This window comes from Centrocercus urophasianus, unplaced genomic scaffold (genome assembly GCF_019232065.1).
Source record: "Centrocercus urophasianus isolate 14NV4802_14NV808 unplaced genomic scaffold, USGS_Curo_1.0 seq_14, whole genome shotgun sequence".
NCBI classification, from domain to species: Eukaryota; Metazoa; Chordata; class Aves; order Galliformes; family Phasianidae; genus Centrocercus; species Centrocercus urophasianus.
The window spans coordinates 7,751,462-7,772,430 of NW_024884586.1; the positions used below are offsets into that span (position 1 = coordinate 7,751,462).

The window sequence follows — 20,969 nt, forward strand, 5'->3', positions numbered from 1 at the left end:
TTGCTGGAGCAGCTGTTCCCCCAGCTCACATGTGAAGAATGTGACACTGAGCGAATAAATGCGGCACAGTGGGAACCTAGGAGTGAGGGAGGAGAGCCCAGCCCTCATACAGCACTCCTGGCAATCAAAGAGAGAAAAGTGAAATCTTCTGGAAGGAAAGGACCTGCCATGGATGGACCATCTTGTTGCTGTAAGTGGATGTGATGAAAGACAGCAAAATAGAAGAAAACTAAGCACAAATCTCTGTAAATGCTGCCTAACAGAGCCTAATAATTTCCTTAAGGAAGTAGTACAACACCATCAACTGAACCCTCACTTTACAGTCAGCCAGCTTTACTACCAGTATTAATCCAACTTTTCAAATTTGAGAGGACAGTGAAAAACATTGATCTTGGGTACTTCCTTTTCTGTACTTTGAGCAATGTAATCTCAGGGAAAATCTCTGAAACGGAAAGAGGAGAAAAGTTTTATAAAATTGGGAGCTTGATAATTCCTGTTTTCAAAGTTCGCCAACGGATGGAATAGTTGATGGAGTGTATGGAAAATAAAGTAGTAAAAATAGTAAAGTGGTTTAATAATAACAGCATTAGCCTTCAAGTTGCAGAAGTGGGGCCTGAGCTCTTGGTTCATCTGCAGCTACTGTGCATCAGCCACGTGTTGTATCCTAGCCAGCAAAAACAGAAAGTGCTTCCCTTCCAGAAATGCAGCAGAGAATGCAGCAAGGGACGGACATTAACATTGTCTTGATAGCTATCTAAGTAGGATGAAAGCATAAAAAGGCAGACCACAAGATGAATTTCTAAACTTTAGGGAATTGTATCTATAGTTTCTGCATTTTTAACCAAATAAAAAACAAGTTACGAAAATATGGCAATATTGACAATTTTTCATTTAAGCGAGCAACAAGAAGAATCTTGACTCAAAAAACACCTTTGAAACAGCTAGGTTACCTACACTCCTGGAGGAGATGGGTACTCACCAGACTGATAACAGGGAGATAACCATTTATCTGCCTTACTCTTTTCCAGCAAGACACTGAAACAGTCAGAAGAAAGCTGATGTGCAGAAGCCGTGGGCACTGTGGCATTTACATTTTCCAGTTCCAGCCCTGACTTCCCAAATCCTGGCTAACAGACACTCCAACAAGGTTTGCTACATAACTCATTCTTCCTCTCACACTAGAGACAGATTTGGCTGAATATCCCGTGCAGCAGACCCAAATGTGCCAGGGAATCAGTCCTAAAATTCTCCTTCACATCTCCTTCTCTAACTGTGCCCAGCAGAAGCTGGATACAGCAGTGCATCTTGCCCCCAAAATTCAAACTGATAGCTTTTTTTTTTTCCTGCAAGGGATTTCATGAGGATGGTTGTGGTTACAGACATACAGAAAAGCCTCTACACTTGTTTCAAATGCACAGTTTTGGAAAATTACAGACCCAGCATTTCTGTCACCCACAGCAGGAACTGCAAAGCAATTTATTTTCATCAGCATCATCTTATTAAAAACACTCAACAAAAATGCACTGACATGTTGTACGGAAAATAAAACAAATTGAAAGACAGGGAGCATTTACAAGGTTATTCATTTCTGCTTGCCACCCAGAAGCACCAGATATAATAATGGAAGTGAACAGGGGAGAGCGTCTGAAAAAGATTTGTGCCTCTGACAAGTCAAGGGACATAGAGAAGCACAGCAACGATGTATTCTGATCTGACAAAGCCCTAACGTGACAGGAGTGAGAAGGACGACAAACACATTCCCCAGTGGTCAAGTGCAAGAAATAAATGCTGCAGGGATGGTTCCACAAGCACCATGTGGTTATGCTGCATGTAGCACTTCTGAGCTCAAATTTGCAGCTGGTCACCCGTCAACCCTATTCCCTACACTATGATGGGTTATTTTTTAGGATAGCCCCTAACTAGGAGATTTTTGATTAAACAAGGGCATCATTCTGCACCTGCCTCCATCTCTGTGCAAGCCAATGTGGCACCGGCACATCACATGGCACAGGAGCAGTACATGTGATTTCCAAATAGGCCAAAGAAAGGAGTTTAAGCACTTTCAAGTGTTGTGCCAGTTCTACCATCATACAGCTACACAATCCCCACTAAATGCTATGCATATAGATCTGTATCTGTATCTTTACATGTGTAACATACTCACCATAAAAGAACATACACATTCTGAAAGGCTTTCAAGAAGTGTTTTTCAAACATACAAAGCTAATGAAAGAAAGAACATTATGCCTATGTAAGACTGATGGCACTGGTCATCCTACTGTAAAAATGTAAAAAGAAAACCCTGCTCCGTGGCAGCCATTGCAAAGAAGGCTCAATGAAAGTTAAGGCTGGTGGCACACACCCCTCCTGCTGGATAATACTGAGAGGAGCAAAGCAGGACAAAAGACACAAGGTAAGATCACACAGCTCTCACCTCTTGGATGCACTGGCCACACATCACCTTTGCTAATCCTTGCATTACACATGGGACAAGCTTGAGATTAGTAATCTCCTAAGGAAAGCAACTTGCCCAGGGTTACAAAGCCACCGAATATCAGAGCTGGGCTCAGTCCCTGTGGGCTCTTGCCCCTCCTGCATCATATTGTCCCCACCAAGTTCTCTGCTTGCTAGGACATTGGAAAAGCAAGAAACCAAAAGCCTTCTGCTACTTGATATGAAGCCAAGTGCACATGGTGTTAAAAAATAAATTACTGATTAAGGATTTTCTTTGTAAGATAGATTCATTAAGAGCTTGTAAAAGTTTTCTCAGGTCACAGCTTGCTTTCATAAAGACAAGGTCCGAGTCTTGTATGATATTCCTCCACACTCCTAGTACAAGTCAAGACATTAAAAAAATCTATGATGAAGATTCAAAGCTTCAAGGAGACAAGACTTCAGACTTTCAAGACAAAGGAGCTCAGTGCTTAATGCAGGAATTATATCATCTGTTGGAGAGGGGCAGAAAGATTGGGTGCAGCAACATTGACTATTCCCTTTGCCATTTTTTCCATCCATCTCTTAGCATCACCACCTTCCCAGTAAAAGCTAGCAAGTTCCTAAACCCAAATGATCTAGTACATATCATACGAGAAACATACATGCAGCTTAGAAAAGGAATAACCCTGACTCCTTCCTTGCTTGTTTCACTGCAATGAGCCTACACTCCTTTGTTTCTTTGTTTCACTTTATTTACTCTTTATTTACTCTTTTACCCAAACAATAAACAAATAATAACAGAAACCAAACAGTATAGGAAAGGAGGGATGATTTCCGTATGTGAAAGAGATGGAGTAAGCCAAGATGAATATGCAGAAAGCGGCCTTAAATCACCCTCGTGCCCCTCGGATTGTGACTATATTAGGAACCAGCAGACTCCCCATGGTTGGCTACAGCTTGTTCAGTAGCTTGGGGTGGAAGCTTAACAAAAAAGCACTACACCTCTCCTCCTCATTACCCCAGATTGCCTGTATGCTGCAGATGACGAGATATGACAGCACACAGCCCATCAGTGACACATCATTCATGCACCTGACACACGGTCTTTCAAGTCATTTTAGTCTTTTCCAAATCCGGTGTGTCAGTAGGACTCCTATAAACACAGCAGATGGTCCATTTTTCCCTGGGAACTGTCAGTAAATACTTGATGATCAACAACAAATTTAAAAGTAATTCAACAAAACAAACACAATCCATCATATTTTTGTTATATCCAACTATGCTACCAACCTGTCAGAGCTGTGAGGATTTGTGATGCCATTACCAGTAGTTAAAAGATCAAAAACTGTGGCTTTTGTTCCAAAACACACACAAAAAAGTTGCAACATTTTGGCTTTCAGCTAAAAAAATGAGTACAATTTTCTTCTTTTTTTGCCTTAATAAACTAAGATGTTGATTTTTATCTCTAATGTCTTCTGTTGTCCTAGTACTAGCTCAGACACAACAAGGCTAAAACAGATTTCTGCCTCATCACTCTGTCCCACTTCTTCCTTTATCCCTAGAGGAAACACTGCTTATTTGATTATGATTCAGGCTTACAGTGTGGGTGCTAATTTTGACTCAGGCCTTCTTCAAGTTCCTGCAACTTGGTTATATTAATATCTTATAGAAGTTTTCTTTATTAGAGATCTAAGATAATGATTTTCCTATTGCAGATTCAAACAAGAATTGATGAGAAAGTAATGCCTTCTATTTTATGATGTCGACCACAACATCAGAGGCAAATGTTGGTGGCATGATGTTACAAGTTAAACCTTCCTGCCAATATTCTGTTACTTTTTGTTGCCATACAACAGATGGCAGCAGAAGGGCAGTCAGACAAAAGAACATCAAGTCCAATCATCAATCTGACGTATCAAGTCCCATCATTAAACCCTTAGTGAAACTTGTTTCTTAGTGCCTTGTCCACACCTCTCTAAAGTACCTCCAGGTTTGGGAATGCCATCATTTCCATGGAAAGGCCATCTCAATGCTTGACCACCCTCTCCAGGAAGAAATTCTTCCTAATATTCAATCTAAACTTCCTCTGGCACAATTTGAGATCATTAATAGCTAAAAATTCTTGTCAATTTTAGCTAGACAAGTTGTATCTCTATTAATTTATCAACACCTCTTTTATCTAGATATATTCTTGCCTCACCGTTAGCAATTCAAAATAGGTGTCAGATAATCACTGCATTACCACGTACGTAGCTTTCCATTTTGACCACTCCTTCCATGCCTTCACTATCTCCTTTCTTACACTCTATCTAACCCAAGCTAGCTGCCTTCACTTCTAAGTCCCTCCTGCCCTCTCCCTGTCATCAGTCTAGGTTCTCTTCCTCAGTTTTTTGAGGTTGACCTTTGCCTCTGACCAACTTCCACAGTCAGATCCACCATCCATCTGTTACTTTTCCAGGCAAACAATTCTGTGCTTTTACAGCACTCTCTACACTCGAAAGGACATTGTTGTCATTAACCACAGAACTATGTCTTCAGCCCTTCCCTGAAGACAGCTCTTTGCCATGATGCTTGACAACAGCTTGGGCTTCCCCATCATAAGGCTTCCAGCAGCTGTTTTGTGTTTGCGATTACAAGCTGACTGGTGCAGAGACTCTTTTTGTCCCCTTGCTGTCTATTCCCAGCATGGTAAGGTCTTTTTCATGGTCAGACTGTTTTTGTTGCTATCCTGCTATCACACTACAAACGAAGACACCACTTAAAACAGCCACAGAAATAGTTTTGGTGACAATTCCTCTCTCCCCTCTGGTGAGCTCTCTGTGTTTTATTTAAGGGTGTCTTCCCCATGCCCTGGGGAGCTTTGAGGACTAGCTCATAGACCTCCTGCTGAAGCAAAATGCTATCTCTAAAGCAGGACTTTAAAAAATAAACAGGCTGGCTCTGAGCAAAACTTGATGAAACAATGTCAGAGAAAGACTATCTGGCACAGAATACACCATGACCATGCATTACCAGATATCTGTGGCAGAATAATAACAACAAACAACCTGATTTGTGGAAGCTAGCTGTTAACCAGTAGCAAGAATAGTGTGAAATACTAAAATTCCTGCCAGATGGGATAGCCCACAGCAGCCCATCACTATGCATCCCTGTGTGGGAATGCAGATCCTGTTTTCTTAGCATTAGATATGAAGAAAATTTGTGACACATTCACAGCTAGACAAATTAGAACCTCTGGGGCAACACAAACATTCATTACTATAAAAGCATTAAATGGATAGAGCTCTTTCAGTGAAAGCTCATATGTAAACACAAGGTATTTCAGGTAAGTGCTACAAATGTCAAAAATGAAAGTCTTATGCTCTAGGAAAGGTAGTCAATTCAGACACCTTATTTTGATGCAATAGATGTTTGCTGGTTTAGAAGTGCATGTATTAGCTGCCTGTTAGGGAAGCAGTTAATAATTATTTTTTATTAAATGGTACAATATTAGTACATATAATGTACAACCTCAGTTAAAAGTACATATGTCTTCTGAATTTAGACACCACTGGTTAATGTTCTAGGGCTTTTACTAAGCCAAAAGTTACTCTGGGTATTTATGTAACACTGGCTAGTTTTTAAGATGCATGATGTCAGACGTGCACTACAGCAAGATGCACAACCCAAATGCAGTTATACAAGACAAGATACACACTAAGATAATGAAAATCAGCAGAATCCCTGCTGGTTCATTTTTGCTCAAGAGTTTACTGCTTTGTGATGTAGTGCCTATGGGTAAGAAACTTCATGAAATAACCACATCTGATGAGATGCTCAACTACTCTTTTCATATCATGTTATAGTTGATTATTATATGAAAATGATGAAAATAATACATAGACCAGGGAATGGACTAAGACAATTTGGAGTTGATACAGATATCTAAGCAATTACTGAGGCTAGTGACATAAGTCAGCTAGGAATCTCCCTTATAAAAATAGATACATCTTTAGTTTCTGTCTGTCCTCATATATATTGGTGTTCATACATGTAAAAACCTCCTCAGCTATTTCACAAAATCCAGTCCCAAAATCATACACAAACCAAAGGGGCTGCACCACAGATGACATACACTAGGCATCATCACCCAACCCAATGAAGTCTGAATCACCTCACCATAGCCCAAAATCCCCTGGAGATGATTCATGAGAAAATACCTACAGCTTTCTGCAAAGAGCTAGAAAACTCATCACATTTCAAAGCTGTGGTGAATCAGCAAGTGATCCGTCCAGGAAGAAACTGCCAAAGAAAAGTCTTAAGAAAAATTAAAAAAACAAGCCCTGGCAACTCCTCTCCCATCCAACCACTCTGCAAAACATCCTCACGGGTGTGTAGATACGTAACAACATAGGTAGAGCAGGGAAAGAGTTAAAAGCTGCCCAGCTCTGACTGACATGTTGTAATTCTTTGACAGCTTTTTCACTGCACTGTTGTCTATTGATTAAATAATCTCTATCAGATATTAAGTCCCTTGTTATTGGCGCAGCCTATAAATTATTCAGAAGTTCTATAAATTCTTATGGCGGGCATGAATTTTTAAACCCTAATTTGGAACTGGGCCAGGAACTCTTTATTTTTACTTGTATTTTTTCCTCATCTGTAAGAAAACGTGCATAAAATAGAATTTTTTTTTCCAAAAAAGCAAGTTTAACTACAATCTGCTTGTTTGAGTGGAGATTCTATCTGACTGATAATTAAGTTTGGACATGAAGAGATTGAGGCTTTCTGAAGCAGGGAAGAGAGGCATGAAGAGTTAATGCCGTTGTTTGTTGCATGGTATTTATGGGGGATGAAAGGTGTCTGAGCACTGCTGTGGTGGTGTGTAGCCACACGTGCCAAAGCACTGCAGCATCTCCTGGTGGGGCACAAGAGATGGCAGAGAGCCGCCAGAGAGCTGCTCCTCACAGCTTGGGCGGAGCTGAGGCAGCACTCACCACCTCACTGCTGCAGGTCTGCCAGTGGCCATACACTCCAGGGTTTTACTTCTGAGAGCTAAATGGCCTTTCTTTTAATGCCCAAAGCTCAGATACACACAAAGTTACCTGCTGAGGCCTGACAGAGAATTTTGGCAACTCAGTATGGATGTGGAGTTGCATCTCCTTTCCACCTTCACTCACGTCACAGAACTGCAGCACTCTGGGCCTGTTTCCTCCCAAGCTACACAAACACACACTGTCAGGCAACGAGGAGAAAACACAGTCAGGTTTTCATGCAGATCTTGCTAAGGCCACACTGTGCAAGCTGTAGCATTAACCACCAACCCTACTGCTGTGCAGACCCAGCTCCCTGCCCGGCTGGCATCGCCCTGCAGGCTGAAGCACCACCCCCATATCTGCTCCCCTTGGCCCCTCCTCATTGCCAGGCCCACTGCGATGCACAGCCCCACACAAGCTGGCTCTGCTCCTAACACTGCCTGCTGTGCCCTCAGCCGTGTGTGCTTGGAGTTTGAGACAGGATTAAAGCTCTTCAGCAGCAGAAAAGAGACCAAAGTAGCTGGTTATGAATATTTCTCTTATTTATCATCACAGCCTAGATTAAACACCATTTTGTCTTCCAATCATGTTTTGTTTTCCTTCCCTGTAATCACAGCATCCAATACCCCACACCCAGATTACCAAGAAGTGTGCCTACTGAGAAATTGATTTTCAGTGCTGAGTCCTTGGAACCACCCCAATGTCCTGAGCCTTCATTCTGCCTTTTTCAGTTTTCCCCATGGGTGGGTTGAATGCCAAAGTTCTGTGCTGCTGATAACAAAAGAAGAAGCAGAACCTTTTTCTTCTGTTTCTCGCATCCTCACAATTAATTTTCAAGAAAAAAGGAACAGAATTGCAGGAAAACCTTGCAGAAAAGGACCAGCAGCATGAATGCCTCTGCAGACACCACCAGAGCTGTTAGTCTTTGACTCCTGCTGGCAGTCAGTCTTGTCTAAGCCAGGAATGTGAGCTGTGCACAGGGAGGAGGACATTTTAATTTTGTTATCTGGCTCGCTGGGAAGCACCTTCACCTCTGAAATCAGGAGGTGGCATGTTGTGTACATTGCAATGAGGCTTGGGCACCTGCCCAGAGCTAGCACTGTGCTGCTGAATGATGAAGGGGAACTGTTGTGCTTGGAAAAAGAGCTGATGAATGCACAGTGCATTTCAGAGTACAGGAGACGATGCCAATATTCTGATGTCGACTCTCAAAGCACTCTCTCTGCTTAAAATGCTGAATAAGTTGGACACCAGAGAGATTAAAATAAACGTTCCCAGAAAATTAACAAAGTGTAAAGATATACAAATGCATGGACATAAATAAATGGATATATAAACATCTGTATGTACCTGTAAATAGAAATGTACAGGTATATATACTGCCATATTGATAGAAAGGGAATTGAGAAATGCAAGTACAAAAAAGAAAAGAGCACAGAGCAGTGCATCGTTATTCTGTCTTATTCCCGCTCTCTGCCAAAACTCCTGTAATTTAAACTAAATAGATAATGAAATGAGATCAAACAGATAATGCCAGTCCTGACAGTACTTCTCCAGAGTTCACTATAATACTTTGACACATCTGCTTTAGAAAGGGAAGGTCCTTCTCTTCTGGACTGCATGATGGCACTTACACTGCCATGCCAACAGCTCCTTCAACAGCAGGACAATTTCTTTTATAAGACCAAAAGAAAAGTTGGGTTTACTGTATAAGATACAGTAAATGTACGTATCAGAGATCTAAAAATAAAACATAGGATTGCTTCCTAGAAAAAACCTGAGCCACTCATGAAGGATAGGTCTTTGCATGTTAGTAAGAACCTCTGGCTCATTCACCTTGGTAGTTCTGTTAATATTGTATGAACTCCTTTTTTCTCCACTAAACATAACACCATTTGGGCTAATTCAGGATAGACCTTTTCTATATACATAGCACAGTAAGAAAGAGGACTATCACCCAACTTCATGTGGTTTATGTGCAATGCAGAAACCGTATGATGTTTCCACTACAACACACATTGAGTATGTCTAAACCTCAATTTTGTTGTCACTTTGCTTATTCCCTTAGTTTATTCACATTTCTATATGACCATCTCAGTTTGATTAGTCATAATTATTGGTGCACACTCAAATTCTGGTGGCTCATTTGATCATTCCCCACTAGGAATCAGCAAAAGAATTTCTTAAAGAACTCTGTGCTAACCCGATACCAGGCTGCTTTACCTCACTCTCTGTCTTTCAAAAGGTGATCCCCCTGACCATACTTCCAGGCTGTTAACATTATCTGTTGGGAGAGAGGGAGGTACTGATTGCCTATAGCTCTTTTTAAATTATCTGCTACTGTGAGGACCCAATCTTGCTTGAAGACTGTCAGAGAGATCTCACAACAAATATAAGGATAGTCCAACCACGTGCAATAATGCTATTTTAGCCAACATAATGTATATCTGGGATTGTGTATTGGTACACATACAGAGAGCTGCTGTGGAGTGCCATTTTGCCCTGTGTATGTAGAACTCTAGTCCATAGCCTTATGGTTAGGTATGACAACTCAAAATGAAGAATACAGAGTTCAAAGTCTTAGGGCTTATTACCATCTCCATCTCCCCAACCATCTTGATTTAAAAAAAAACAAAACAACAAAAAACAAATGGAAAAATACTACTAGGTTAATACAGACATGCTAATGAAGCTTTGTTATTATTTTTTAAAACTCATTTATAGTGTTAAACTGTAAAAGTGTTAAACTATGGAAAAGGAACCTGATTCATGGATGCATTAGGAATCTACTCAACTAAAGCCCCTTTTCACAAATTAAATCATAAACCAAGAGTCAAACATGATTTGTGAAATTAACATTTATCGAGGAAACACTCCTCGGTGATGCATCGTGATTAGTCTTTGGCATCCGAAATATCACCCATAATTCACAAGCTCCTCTGAAACGATGCCACTATCGTTACTGTTGAAACGGCAGGCATGATGGAAAGGCGCTGCCACAATCAGAGAGCGATCCCTCTTTTGGTGCTGCTGAGAACCAGAGGTCACTGTGCCTTATTTGGGAATGTTCATGCATCCTCACTTCTCATCCCACACACATCTCAGCCTAACACAGGCACTCTTTTCCACTTCTTAGATTTATCCAAGGCTATGGCTGTTTCTAATTTTAAACAGGGAGGCTTGGCAGCAGCGCTGCATTATGCCCTTTCTTTAAAATAGTGACTAATAAAAAATGAATTACAATTAGGAGTCACTGGCAGTTTCACAGAATCAGTGTCTTTCAGCAGAGGGATTCGGTGCTTTTGTGGGTAGAGGCAGACAGCTCAGTCTTACAGAACCAGGAGCTATGGCACAAAGATGACTTTGTGTGACTGAAAAAGCCTGCTTTGGGGCCCACATATCTAGAAGCCAGGAACTCCAGATACAGGTTAAAGATATGGGATGCTTCCCTTTACAAGGTGATTTTTATCAGGACGATAGCATATCTACCAAGAAATACAGTCATTTTTGGAAGTCTTCCTGTAAGACTATTCCCACTGTTCTGAGCACTAGATATTCGTTGGCTTGGAGCAAAATATGCCCCAAGCCTTTTGGGAGGGCTGAAGGATTACTTAGCTCAGCTATTGCCTTTGCAGGTGTTCAGAGTAAGTAGAAAGCTTCAGTACCTTTATAATCCATCTCCTCACCTCAAGTTGTTGTCCCTCATGTATTCCTACCTTGTTTTCGCCACAATTCCTACCTTGTTTTCACCAAGTATACATTTACCTGGAAAACATAAGCTGCAAGCTGGGTTTATGCTAGTGTCCATGTGTTTATGTGCATGTACATCCAAATTATGGAACATTGAAGTAAACAAGAATATACCTTCTCTCTCACCTAAAAGAAAGCCGATGGCCTGATGTTAGCTTCTCTTAAACCAGAACAAAGTGGTACGTACTCTTACAAATGGTACCAATCCTTCCTTTTCAGGACTAAAGGAGAACATCCTGCCTGTAAGCCTCATGTGTACTAACTGTGTCCTGCACACTGAGCAGACTGCATCAGATCTGGGCCTCTGTTTTCAGCTGGGGCAAACAAGGCTTAATGGAGTCATGACCATTTTTGCCACCGAGAACAGAGCACTCAGTATGCAGCTCAGAGAGCATCTGAGCCAGCCTACACCACGTGCCTGTACGAATGCATTCTGGCAACCCCACTTCACTGCCAATGGCAGGCTCTGCCCCACAGGAGGATGGGGAATCCAAAACAAATTACTGACTGCTCTACTAAACAAACCTTTTGGCACAGAAGCCAAACTTCCTAGAAAAGGAATTCACTGGTCCAGTAAGAAGGCTGGCTGAAAAGTCCACGAGGGATTGTTGCTGTCATTCAAAACGCTTTCTTTGGGTAAACAGTTATTCCCTTCTTGCATTGTGACATTGTGGAGAGGTCACTGAAGGATGCTGGTTTTTAAAAATTGTTTGATTCTTTTAAACACTCTCTTCTACTTGCAATAACCTGCTAAAAAGATGAAAATAACATTGAGTTTCCTACTGGTTTGCCCTTTTCCATTTGGAGAGCATTGATTTTTTCCCTGTTGTGCCAAGATTAATATGGCCTGTTTGTTTGACAACAGATTCAACATATCTAGTGCCCTGTCAAGCTAAAATGACTCTGTCTGTGGACAGCACCCCTGCCTGGCACTGAAATGATCTGAAAAAAGAAGGCTTTGCTAGTTAACTGTCACTGCAAAACCATGAGGACATTTCGGTAGCCTTTAAAAACAAAAATTGTTGTTGATAGTATATTTAAAATATTGCTGGCAAGCATCAAGAGATCCAGTGAAAACTATTAGGCAAGTGAAGATATCCAAATTATTCACTTAACAGTCTGTCATAGTTTTGATTGCAAATGTTTCCCTATAGTACAGGTACAAATCTTTCTCCCCTCTCGCTGTTTGATAGAAAACATTGTTCTCTCTCCTCCATTTTAAGTAGAAAAAGAAACAGCATATAAGCAAAGTACAGAGAAGAAAAGGAGAAAAGCCAGTAAAATAAGGACTGTTTCTTCCTCATTTAAGTATCAGATATGGACACCAGATAAGAGTGAAAATACACCATGCTCCGCTCTTGGAAATGCCAGCAAGGTCCAAAACCCCTCCTCTCCCTCCCATCCTTCCTCCTTCCCTTCCCCTTTCTCTGGCAAAAGCCAGTAATACCTACAAATATTTTTTATTTTCGTAAACGTCATGCAGCTTTAAAACATGGGGATGCTCTATCAACTTCAGGATGGCTATTTCCCGCTCCACCTGGAAAAAAAAACAAACAACAAACAGAAATACAGAAGATTAGAAGCTAGATATTGGAATGCATCATATATCATAACATTCTCTTCCCACTTACCTATTTCCCACTCCTCTTCATATGCATAGGAATCTTCAACTTACAGCAATATTTAGCACTAAATAAAGTATTTTTTAAAAATTACGTGGTTTTAGCACTCCCTGCAGTGGAGTGCAAAACTGGCAACATTTTGAAGTTGAAAGAAGAGTCCCAAACCTATTAGTCAGTGTCAGGAGCTCTAGGAGCATTTGAAGCTACAGCTTCCTCACTACCCAAAGCCCTGACATGCTCTCAAAGTACAGAAGCTCTGACATGGCACTCAGGGCTCTCTGACCTCTCATGTGCATGAGTGGCCACATTGCATTACGCACTGCATGCTCCATTGACATGAGAAAATTCCCATCCTGAAGAACTGGCATCGTATGTAGGAGAAAAGAAGGGCAGAAGAGCATTGTTATTTTGGAGCTGCAGAACTGAGGCACAGAAAGAGAAAGAAATAAAAGAGGTGACATAAGAAGTACAAGGTGCTATAAGAAATTAAACCCAATTACTGGAGCTTTGGTGTTCAGATCCTTAAGCGTAAGACCTTGTTTTCTCTCAATTCCCAATCTGCCCAAGCGCAGCTACTTCTAAGAGCGTGTCTTCAACACTGAGTTAATAAGTTGTGACTAAGTCTCTGTAATTAGCACAAGTCTTGCTCTTACCCAAAATTCCTACCATGACTGCAGTGTGGTTTTAACTTGAAATTACTAAGGGTATTCATTAGAGATGAAGTCAGAGCAGCTCCTCAGCTGCTAGCAAAATTGCTCAGTGCTGCTCAAAGCCACACTGTGACTGCTCTGATTTGACCTAGGCTAACTTGAAGGGAGTTAACATAGCACTGTGGAGTCTGTAGATAACTGAAATAAACTCTGCAACAGCATGCAGTCTAAGCAACACAGAAATTTCCAGGAATCCAAAAAGCCAAGACAATGCCCTAAAGACAAAAACAAGAACAACTACACAGGGCTTTTTTTTTTTCAGTTCTTCAAATAAATGATTGTCTTGAAGTTGCTATCCTAACAATCCAAACATGAGCAAACTACAAAAGCATCCTTGAACATTTCCTCAGCAGGGCTCAGACAAATAATTAGGAACTTGTTTCAGTATAGCCTTAGTTCTTGATGTCATTTAATTTCCTGAGATATCATCCTCTACTAAACCAGAACACAGGCAACTTTCTTTGAGTGCTAGTAAGATGCTCAGCAGGAAATTAGAAAGTACTAGTTTTCCAGCAATAAAAAGGGGAGGAGGATCTCCCGGCACACTGGCTATCACCACAGATCTCTCTTCCTCAATACTACCACACAAAAGCATCACACTTGGCTTTTCTTATGTATGGATGGAGAAAAGTGTGCTTTTTCATGTGTCAGTCTTATCCCTTCAAAGAGATCTGCAGACTCAAAAGAGAGAGCCATCTCCACACTCGTGATCTCTGGAAACAGCTACTACAAAGAAATGAGGAGAAGTGTATCAGGAGGCTCTACTGGAATTGTGTACATGCATCAGCATGTAAACATACCAGCACACAGCATTTTCAGAAATAGTATGAATTCAGAGATACACAGCACCTGATGTTGACAACTCTGTAGGCATAACTGGCTCATGACCAGCACTCAGATGAAAGCCACTCATACAAACAGGAAACAACCTGAATAGACCTCAACTGAACAGCTACTCCACTGAAAAAAAATGGCAGGAGAGCTAGTCTATGTAATTTTTACCTCCTCTTCAAAAAAACTTGTTACTCATTTACCCTATGGGATACAGTGACAGATACACATTTGCAGAGAGCTCGCTGAAGTTGGACTTGCTTCAAGGATGAGGAAAAACAAAACAGAAAAAGTGTTTCCTCTCACAGCTCTCCAATAGTAATCAAATTCAGACATTAGCATTGTGCACCATAACTGCTCAGAAGCTGAAGTTTCCACAGCACAGTTCTCTTTGGGTGAGCGAGACCGGATAAGTCCAGGGGAACATGACCACTGCACTAGCTATGACTGCGGTCTTTCAAATCCATTCTCCATCCTGTGAGTTTCCTGCCACTGTACAATAAAACTCCCTGTACATGTGCTGAATGACTGCACTGGAGATTCACTTCCGAAAAACCTCTTGGTGGGTGCTTTGGCAATGAACATCCAGACCAAGTAAATGATGGATAGCAGCATCCCAGCAGGGTCCTGCTTGGCTACTGTCCTAAAGCGAGAGATGAGGCAGTGATTTACGAGTACTGCTCAGGGAGGGGGATCCAGTTACAGCACTGCATGGCCTGTGTTCAGTAAGAGAAAACCAGACAAGAAAGCAAATATCTACTTATTACATACATACTTAGTCTACAAAGCTATTAAAAGGAAATAACCCAAGTTCCTTTACTTCCAGCTCTTTAAGTGTAAGAGCGTACAAGATCCTACACATATTTTTACCTTCCTGGAAACAAAAGTCCCCAGAGGAAATACAGTTTCAAAGGTCTTGACTTCAAGCTCAGGTATGCAGAAAACATCCAGCTTGGCAGTGCTTGGCAGCACTGCCCTGCAATGTATTCAGCTATGTGCTGCACTTCCTCAGCCAGCTTTCCAGCCTACTACTTATTTTCTATCTGTAAACCAGGGATAAAACCAACCTACCCTTCCAAGTGGGACCTATAGAAGCCTTCAGTGAGAAGGAGCTTTACGAAGGAAAAGTGACTGTACTTCTCACTGTCTGGGCCCACTGACTGTCATGGTTTTGTAATTTTTGCTATTGGTATTCCACGTCGTAACACCACGCAAAGCACGTTAACTAGATCAATCTGTGCCCAGGACATTGACAAAACACGGGTGGCTGTACTGCTTCAACAACGAGAGACTCCCAGGTCCCTGAACAGCCAAAATGACCTTCCTCAAAAATCTGACAGCAGTGCCCCATCTCTTCTCTCTTCCAAAGAAATATGAGGGTTCCCAAAAACCTGCAGCAGACCACCTTCTCAAGGCAATAATTGCAGCTTTTGTCTTTGGATGACTCTTTTGGTTCCTTTTCTCACCAAGAAGCCAGGAACTGTGCTGGATACGGACTGCAGATCTCACTAGCAACTTTACTGATGGCACCAAAGGAGAGGTATTACTTTTTTACAAAATAGAAGAGGCCTGATAAAGCAGGCAGCTTTGCCTTCTTCCCTAAAGCTCTGGCAGCTATTGCCATGCCTGTTTTTGTGCACTCCTGTGCTTTCAGGCTGCACAGTGCTGTCCAGCTCAGAACTGGCAAGGACGGGAGAGCATAGAAACCCTGCAGGGGTGTTTGCTTTAATGCAGAAGCAATTATCAGAAAGCAGGCCAAACTCAGAATAGCCCGTCTGGGGAGGCTCAGAGTCTGTGATAAACAGCATACATGGAGAAACATCTGCATAGTAGTTTTAAAAAAGAGGAAAAATAAGAGGAGCCCTCTGAATCACACAGACACCAGGGCATGCGATGGGATCCCAGCAATAGTCTGGGCTGCCTCATACCAGAGCAGGTTACTGACTGTGCAGCACACCAATGCCTTGGAGCTAAAAGGAAAAGCAGTGAAAGTCTGTGCAGGGCAAATGCAGACACACTGCTAACTTGTAACTGTGCAGGTGCCAATTAGAGGCTTTAAAAATCTATGCAGGAGGCTGATTTGACAGGATGCTCCAGTGATTCAGCTAATGACGAAGAGCAACATGAGGGCAACGTGACCCTTAGAGGAATACTGCAAAGCTCCACTTCTTCTCTGCCGCCTCTACTTCACCCTCCTTCTCTCCCAGAGGAATCTGCCTTGTTTAAACCCATCTCATCAGCACAGTTTCCACTGCTGACAAGTGCTCTGCTCCCTCGCCTTCCAAATCACAGACAAGCGGGGTGCAAATTCACCTACAAAGCAAGGAGAGCAGATGGAGGGAGCCACATGCGTCATCTTCATCACATATGTCTCAGTGATGAAGAAAGGTTCCTTTCTTCTTGTATCCACATTCAAAAAGGTGTCCTGGCTGGTGAGGAGCAAGAAAGTCCTGCAGGCTGTACATTTGCTGTGAATTTTTCCTAATGGGCAAAACCAAAAGTACCAGATAGTAAGAAACCAATCTCTTCCAGTTCTCTGGAAAGTCTGCATTTTTGCCATACCAGTTCACATTCTGTGAACAGACCTTAGAATCTTCCTACTTTTGCTACCATGAAGCATATGTGGGTCTGGAAGTTAAAAATCATAAAAAATTACTTGCTTTGGTGATGACCAAAGTTTTCATGCTTTTCCATGATAGCAGAAAAAAAAAAAAAAAAAAAAAAAAAAAAAAAAAAAAAGACTATTCTTGAGAGAACAGCATTAAAACAGAAATAGTTTTATACAAGTAACTGCAAACCTAGCATGTCCTGTGGGGTCACTGCTGTGGGGATATCATTCTTCCAAACTAACTTAAATCATTACAATAATGTAAGCAATATCACGTTGGATTACTTGTATCATTACTTTCAATGGAAACATAAACAGGCTAGAAGTGGAAAAGAACAGTTTTTAAATGATGAAACATTACAAGATCTTCCTCTGCAGCTCTGAATTTAATTGATATCTCACTTAGTGAAAGTAGCCTTTATTACATTTATCCCAAACTTCTTCAGCAGGCCATTACAGAAGCAAATGGAGAACCACAAAAGTTGGCTACCTACAAGAGAGCATTTCCTGCTGCTATTTTAGCCATTAGCTTCAAATTTCTGAATATAGTGAGCCAGATTCAAAGTGTACTGAAGTCAACAAAAGACATCAATTGACTTAAGTGGGCTTTGAATCAGACCTTCTAATGATCATTAAGTGGTATCTGGAAGAAATCTTCTATTACACAATTTTGACTAATTAAATGCTTTAACATGAATTCAGGTTTTCTGCTAAGTACTGGTAATTACGAGAAGATTCTATAAAAAGAGGATAAATGTGGAGGGGAAACTAGATTTAGATATACATAGAATCAGGCAGCTAAACAAAGCTGTACAAAATACAACAAGCAGACAAAATTGCTGGAAAGCTGAGCAATTCTTCATTTTATTGAAAGCTCTATTATGGGCTCATTCTATCACAATTTTTGTTTGCATGTGTGTTTCTCAAAGTTATTTCCCCATAAATGAAAATGAAAATAGGTATGTGTTAGAAACAAGTGAGTTGCATATTTGATGTTCAGATTTGCATGTGCAAACTTTTATACCATGAATCTTTGCTAGGGAACTCATTTTCCACAAACGGCTGCTATAATAGAATGTCAGTTTCCACTTGTCTTTATTGAAACAAGTACTTTTCCACAGTCTCTTCAAAATTGCATTGCAGGAGCTGCAGTGAATTTCAAAATTTGGCATGACGTCTGAGAGTATGAAACCAGCTGAAGTGTCACGGTGAGAATCCTCACCATGTCCCTTCTGCTGGCTTCACTGTACCTCCACAACAGGCAAGGCCACGTGGCCTGGCCTGTTAATCACCAGGCCCTGAAGTAACAGGGTCTGGAGCCCGGTGGTTATCTAATCACAGAAAATCCCTCCTGAGATCTTCATGGTTTAACTCAGCAGTTAACACCTGCAGCATTTCTCAGCACTCTGCCATAGGCTACCGACTACATTCAGCCATTAGACTTACCCGCAGCGTATGCTTCTTTAAGAAGCATTGGGGCTTCATGCAAGGGACACTGATGGGAGCTGACAAGGAGTGGATTTATTCATTCAGCACTTGAGATTATCTGCTGCCCGGTGGTACACAGCTAGCAAGTGAGTGACGTGCAAGGCTCTGCCAGCAGTCAGCAGAATCAGCCCCTTTACACCGCAAGGCAAAGAGCCTCCCATTGCCTTGGTGAGTGCCTCACCCTGGCTGCCAGCACCAAGCAGCACACGGGACTGAACACAAACCAACAGCCTCTCTTCAGGGGAAAGGACCTGATACTTTACTTGCCCTCCTCCCTCCCCCTTATCTTGGTTTTTAATTTTGATGTGCGCTGTGCTTGCTTTTATCAAACGCAGAATGCTTGCACAGCTGTTTTTTTTCATGTGGGCAAAAAACCAAAACGATTCACGTACAGCCCAGTTTGTTATGAGAAACCCATTACTTCAAATCAGCAACCACAGCCAAGCCTTTCCGAAGAGTGCCAGCTGCTGCTCCAAAGCTGTCCCTGCCACCCTAACTCTGCAGTGCTCACCCCAAGCTTAGAAACTAGAGTGTTGTAGGCAGTACACCCCTCAATCTCTTCTGAAGGACCAATAAACATACATCTGTGACACAGGTCTCAAGAACAATCATTTTTTTCTTTTGTCTCTTTTCAAGACATATAGATTATAGAACACAAGAACAACCTAAGAGCGTGGTGCAGCTCATAACCCATCTTCCCCCCATAAGAATGTACTGCTATTCCAAATGCCCTGGGGGTACTACACTCAGCTACAGGAAAACAACCACTACACTCAGAGAAGAAACAAGCTGCAAAATTGAGGAGTAGAGATAGTTCAACCTCAAACAGTACAAGTGCAGAGCACCAAACACAGATCCGAGAGGGTGGAAAACAGACCTTACAGATTTAATACAGCAGCACCAAAGACAATGATGGAATGTCTGAGCCAGAGATGGTGGAGGAGGCAGAAGTTACTGAATCCCATTAAGGGAATACGGGCAAGCACAAGAGTTGGTATAGCACAGCACAGCATAATGTCCTGCCAAGAATACAGTGCAGAGCTTCGGTTGAGGCTCTGCAACTGTAGATAAGAAAGAGGGGCTCCCAGGAGCACAAAGAGTATCCAGGAAAGGCAATGAGACAGTGCGGAGATGCCGTACCACGGGCTGGATCCTTCAGGGAGTCCATCAGCAGTAGGAAGAGAAATTTAAAAGGACACTTTTGGAAAAACTTCAAAGGGTAAACTCTACCATTTCCTACATGTCTCAGATAGCCTTCCTCTGTATTCCTTGCTTTCTCCATTAGTCACCGGCCTTGTTTATCTCCTCGGCATTGTCTTACACAAACGCCCTTTACACTTTCTCCCTAACACTCTTCCTGAAGTAATCAATAGGATAGATGCTGTTTCCTTCTCTAAATCTTTCCTTAATGGCCATCTCAAAGAAACAAAGCAAATAACAAATGCTCTGAGTGTGGGCAGAGTAGCTGAAGCTTTGCAGAGATCAGAGGCAGAAAGCCAGACGCTACTGCTGCTTTGTGTGTTCCATGAAAAGCATGACATTAACTATTTCAAAGAGTAGAAAACATGTAATATGATTTCTGTTTTTCTACTGCATCCCTCTGCTTTTCATTTTTGTGTGCCACTTGGCTGGGTGTTTGTATGTACATGTATACCAAAGTCTCACCTCAGCTGAGTTAAAAAACTCATGGACATGCAAATGGTAGGTATATAAAGAGATTATCCACCTCCTACAGCCCCACACAGCAAAGGAAGCAGAGACTGAAGAATCCACTGCTCTTCCCTTTGGTCCATTTTCTGAACGCGCTGTTGGAGCGCAACTGCACCTCCCAGAGGGACACAGTCACGGACAACAGCAGCATGGACCTCATCCAGGAACAACAACAAGGGCAACACAGACACACAGATTTCATGTTTGCACTTTTCTTTGCAATAAAGAGGGTGCTTTGGGGGGGCAGCCTGGCAGTGGCAGACAGAGGAGACAAGAGCTGACTCTCTGCCGAGCAGTGGAGCCAATGGCTGCGTACTCAGGGAGGTCAAGTAACTGCTGGCCTCCCTGCCTCCCTTTCCAATGGGTTTGAAGCAGTCTCTAGCACACTACAGCGTGAACAGCAGCTCCAGTTTGACCTGTGCCAGCTCTGCATTACTACTTGTATCTCCAGCCTGGCTTATGTATAGTGATCCCAAGACCTTCTTCACGACACTAGCTTTTTTCATAAAATAGGCACTCTGTCTATGCATTCTCTGCATTTCCTCAGCATAGATTTACTTGAAGAAAGAACAGTAAGTGAGATCCCACACAAGGCTCTTCCAAGGCTCAACCTGTCTCCTATCCATGTATTTTTCTGGAGTAAAAGAGATGTGGAATATGAATCTGGATGACAACAATGAAAAGGAATTCAATACGCATCCACTCTGGCTCAGATTTTTCAATATTTCAATTTTTATATGGGTTTCTCTCAACAGATGTGATTCCCTTTATAGATGACAAGGCCTGAAAAAATGGTTGT

The 20,969-nt window shown here is 41.9% G+C and overlaps 1 protein-coding gene across 3 annotated transcripts in view; it reads right to left on the reverse strand.

The window, feature by feature from the left end:
* The window catches only part of BRSK2 (BR serine/threonine kinase 2), a 296,293-nt gene that overhangs the window by 89,100 nt on the left and 186,224 nt on the right, over positions 1-20,969 (reverse strand). For all 3 annotated transcript variants that reach the window (XM_042814965.1, XM_042814966.1, XM_042814964.1), the window contains exon 3: positions 12,653-12,738. In XM_042814965.1, the coding sequence (XP_042670899.1) occupies positions 12,653-12,738 (86 nt within the window). The remainder of the gene's footprint in view (positions 1-12,652; positions 12,739-20,969) is intronic.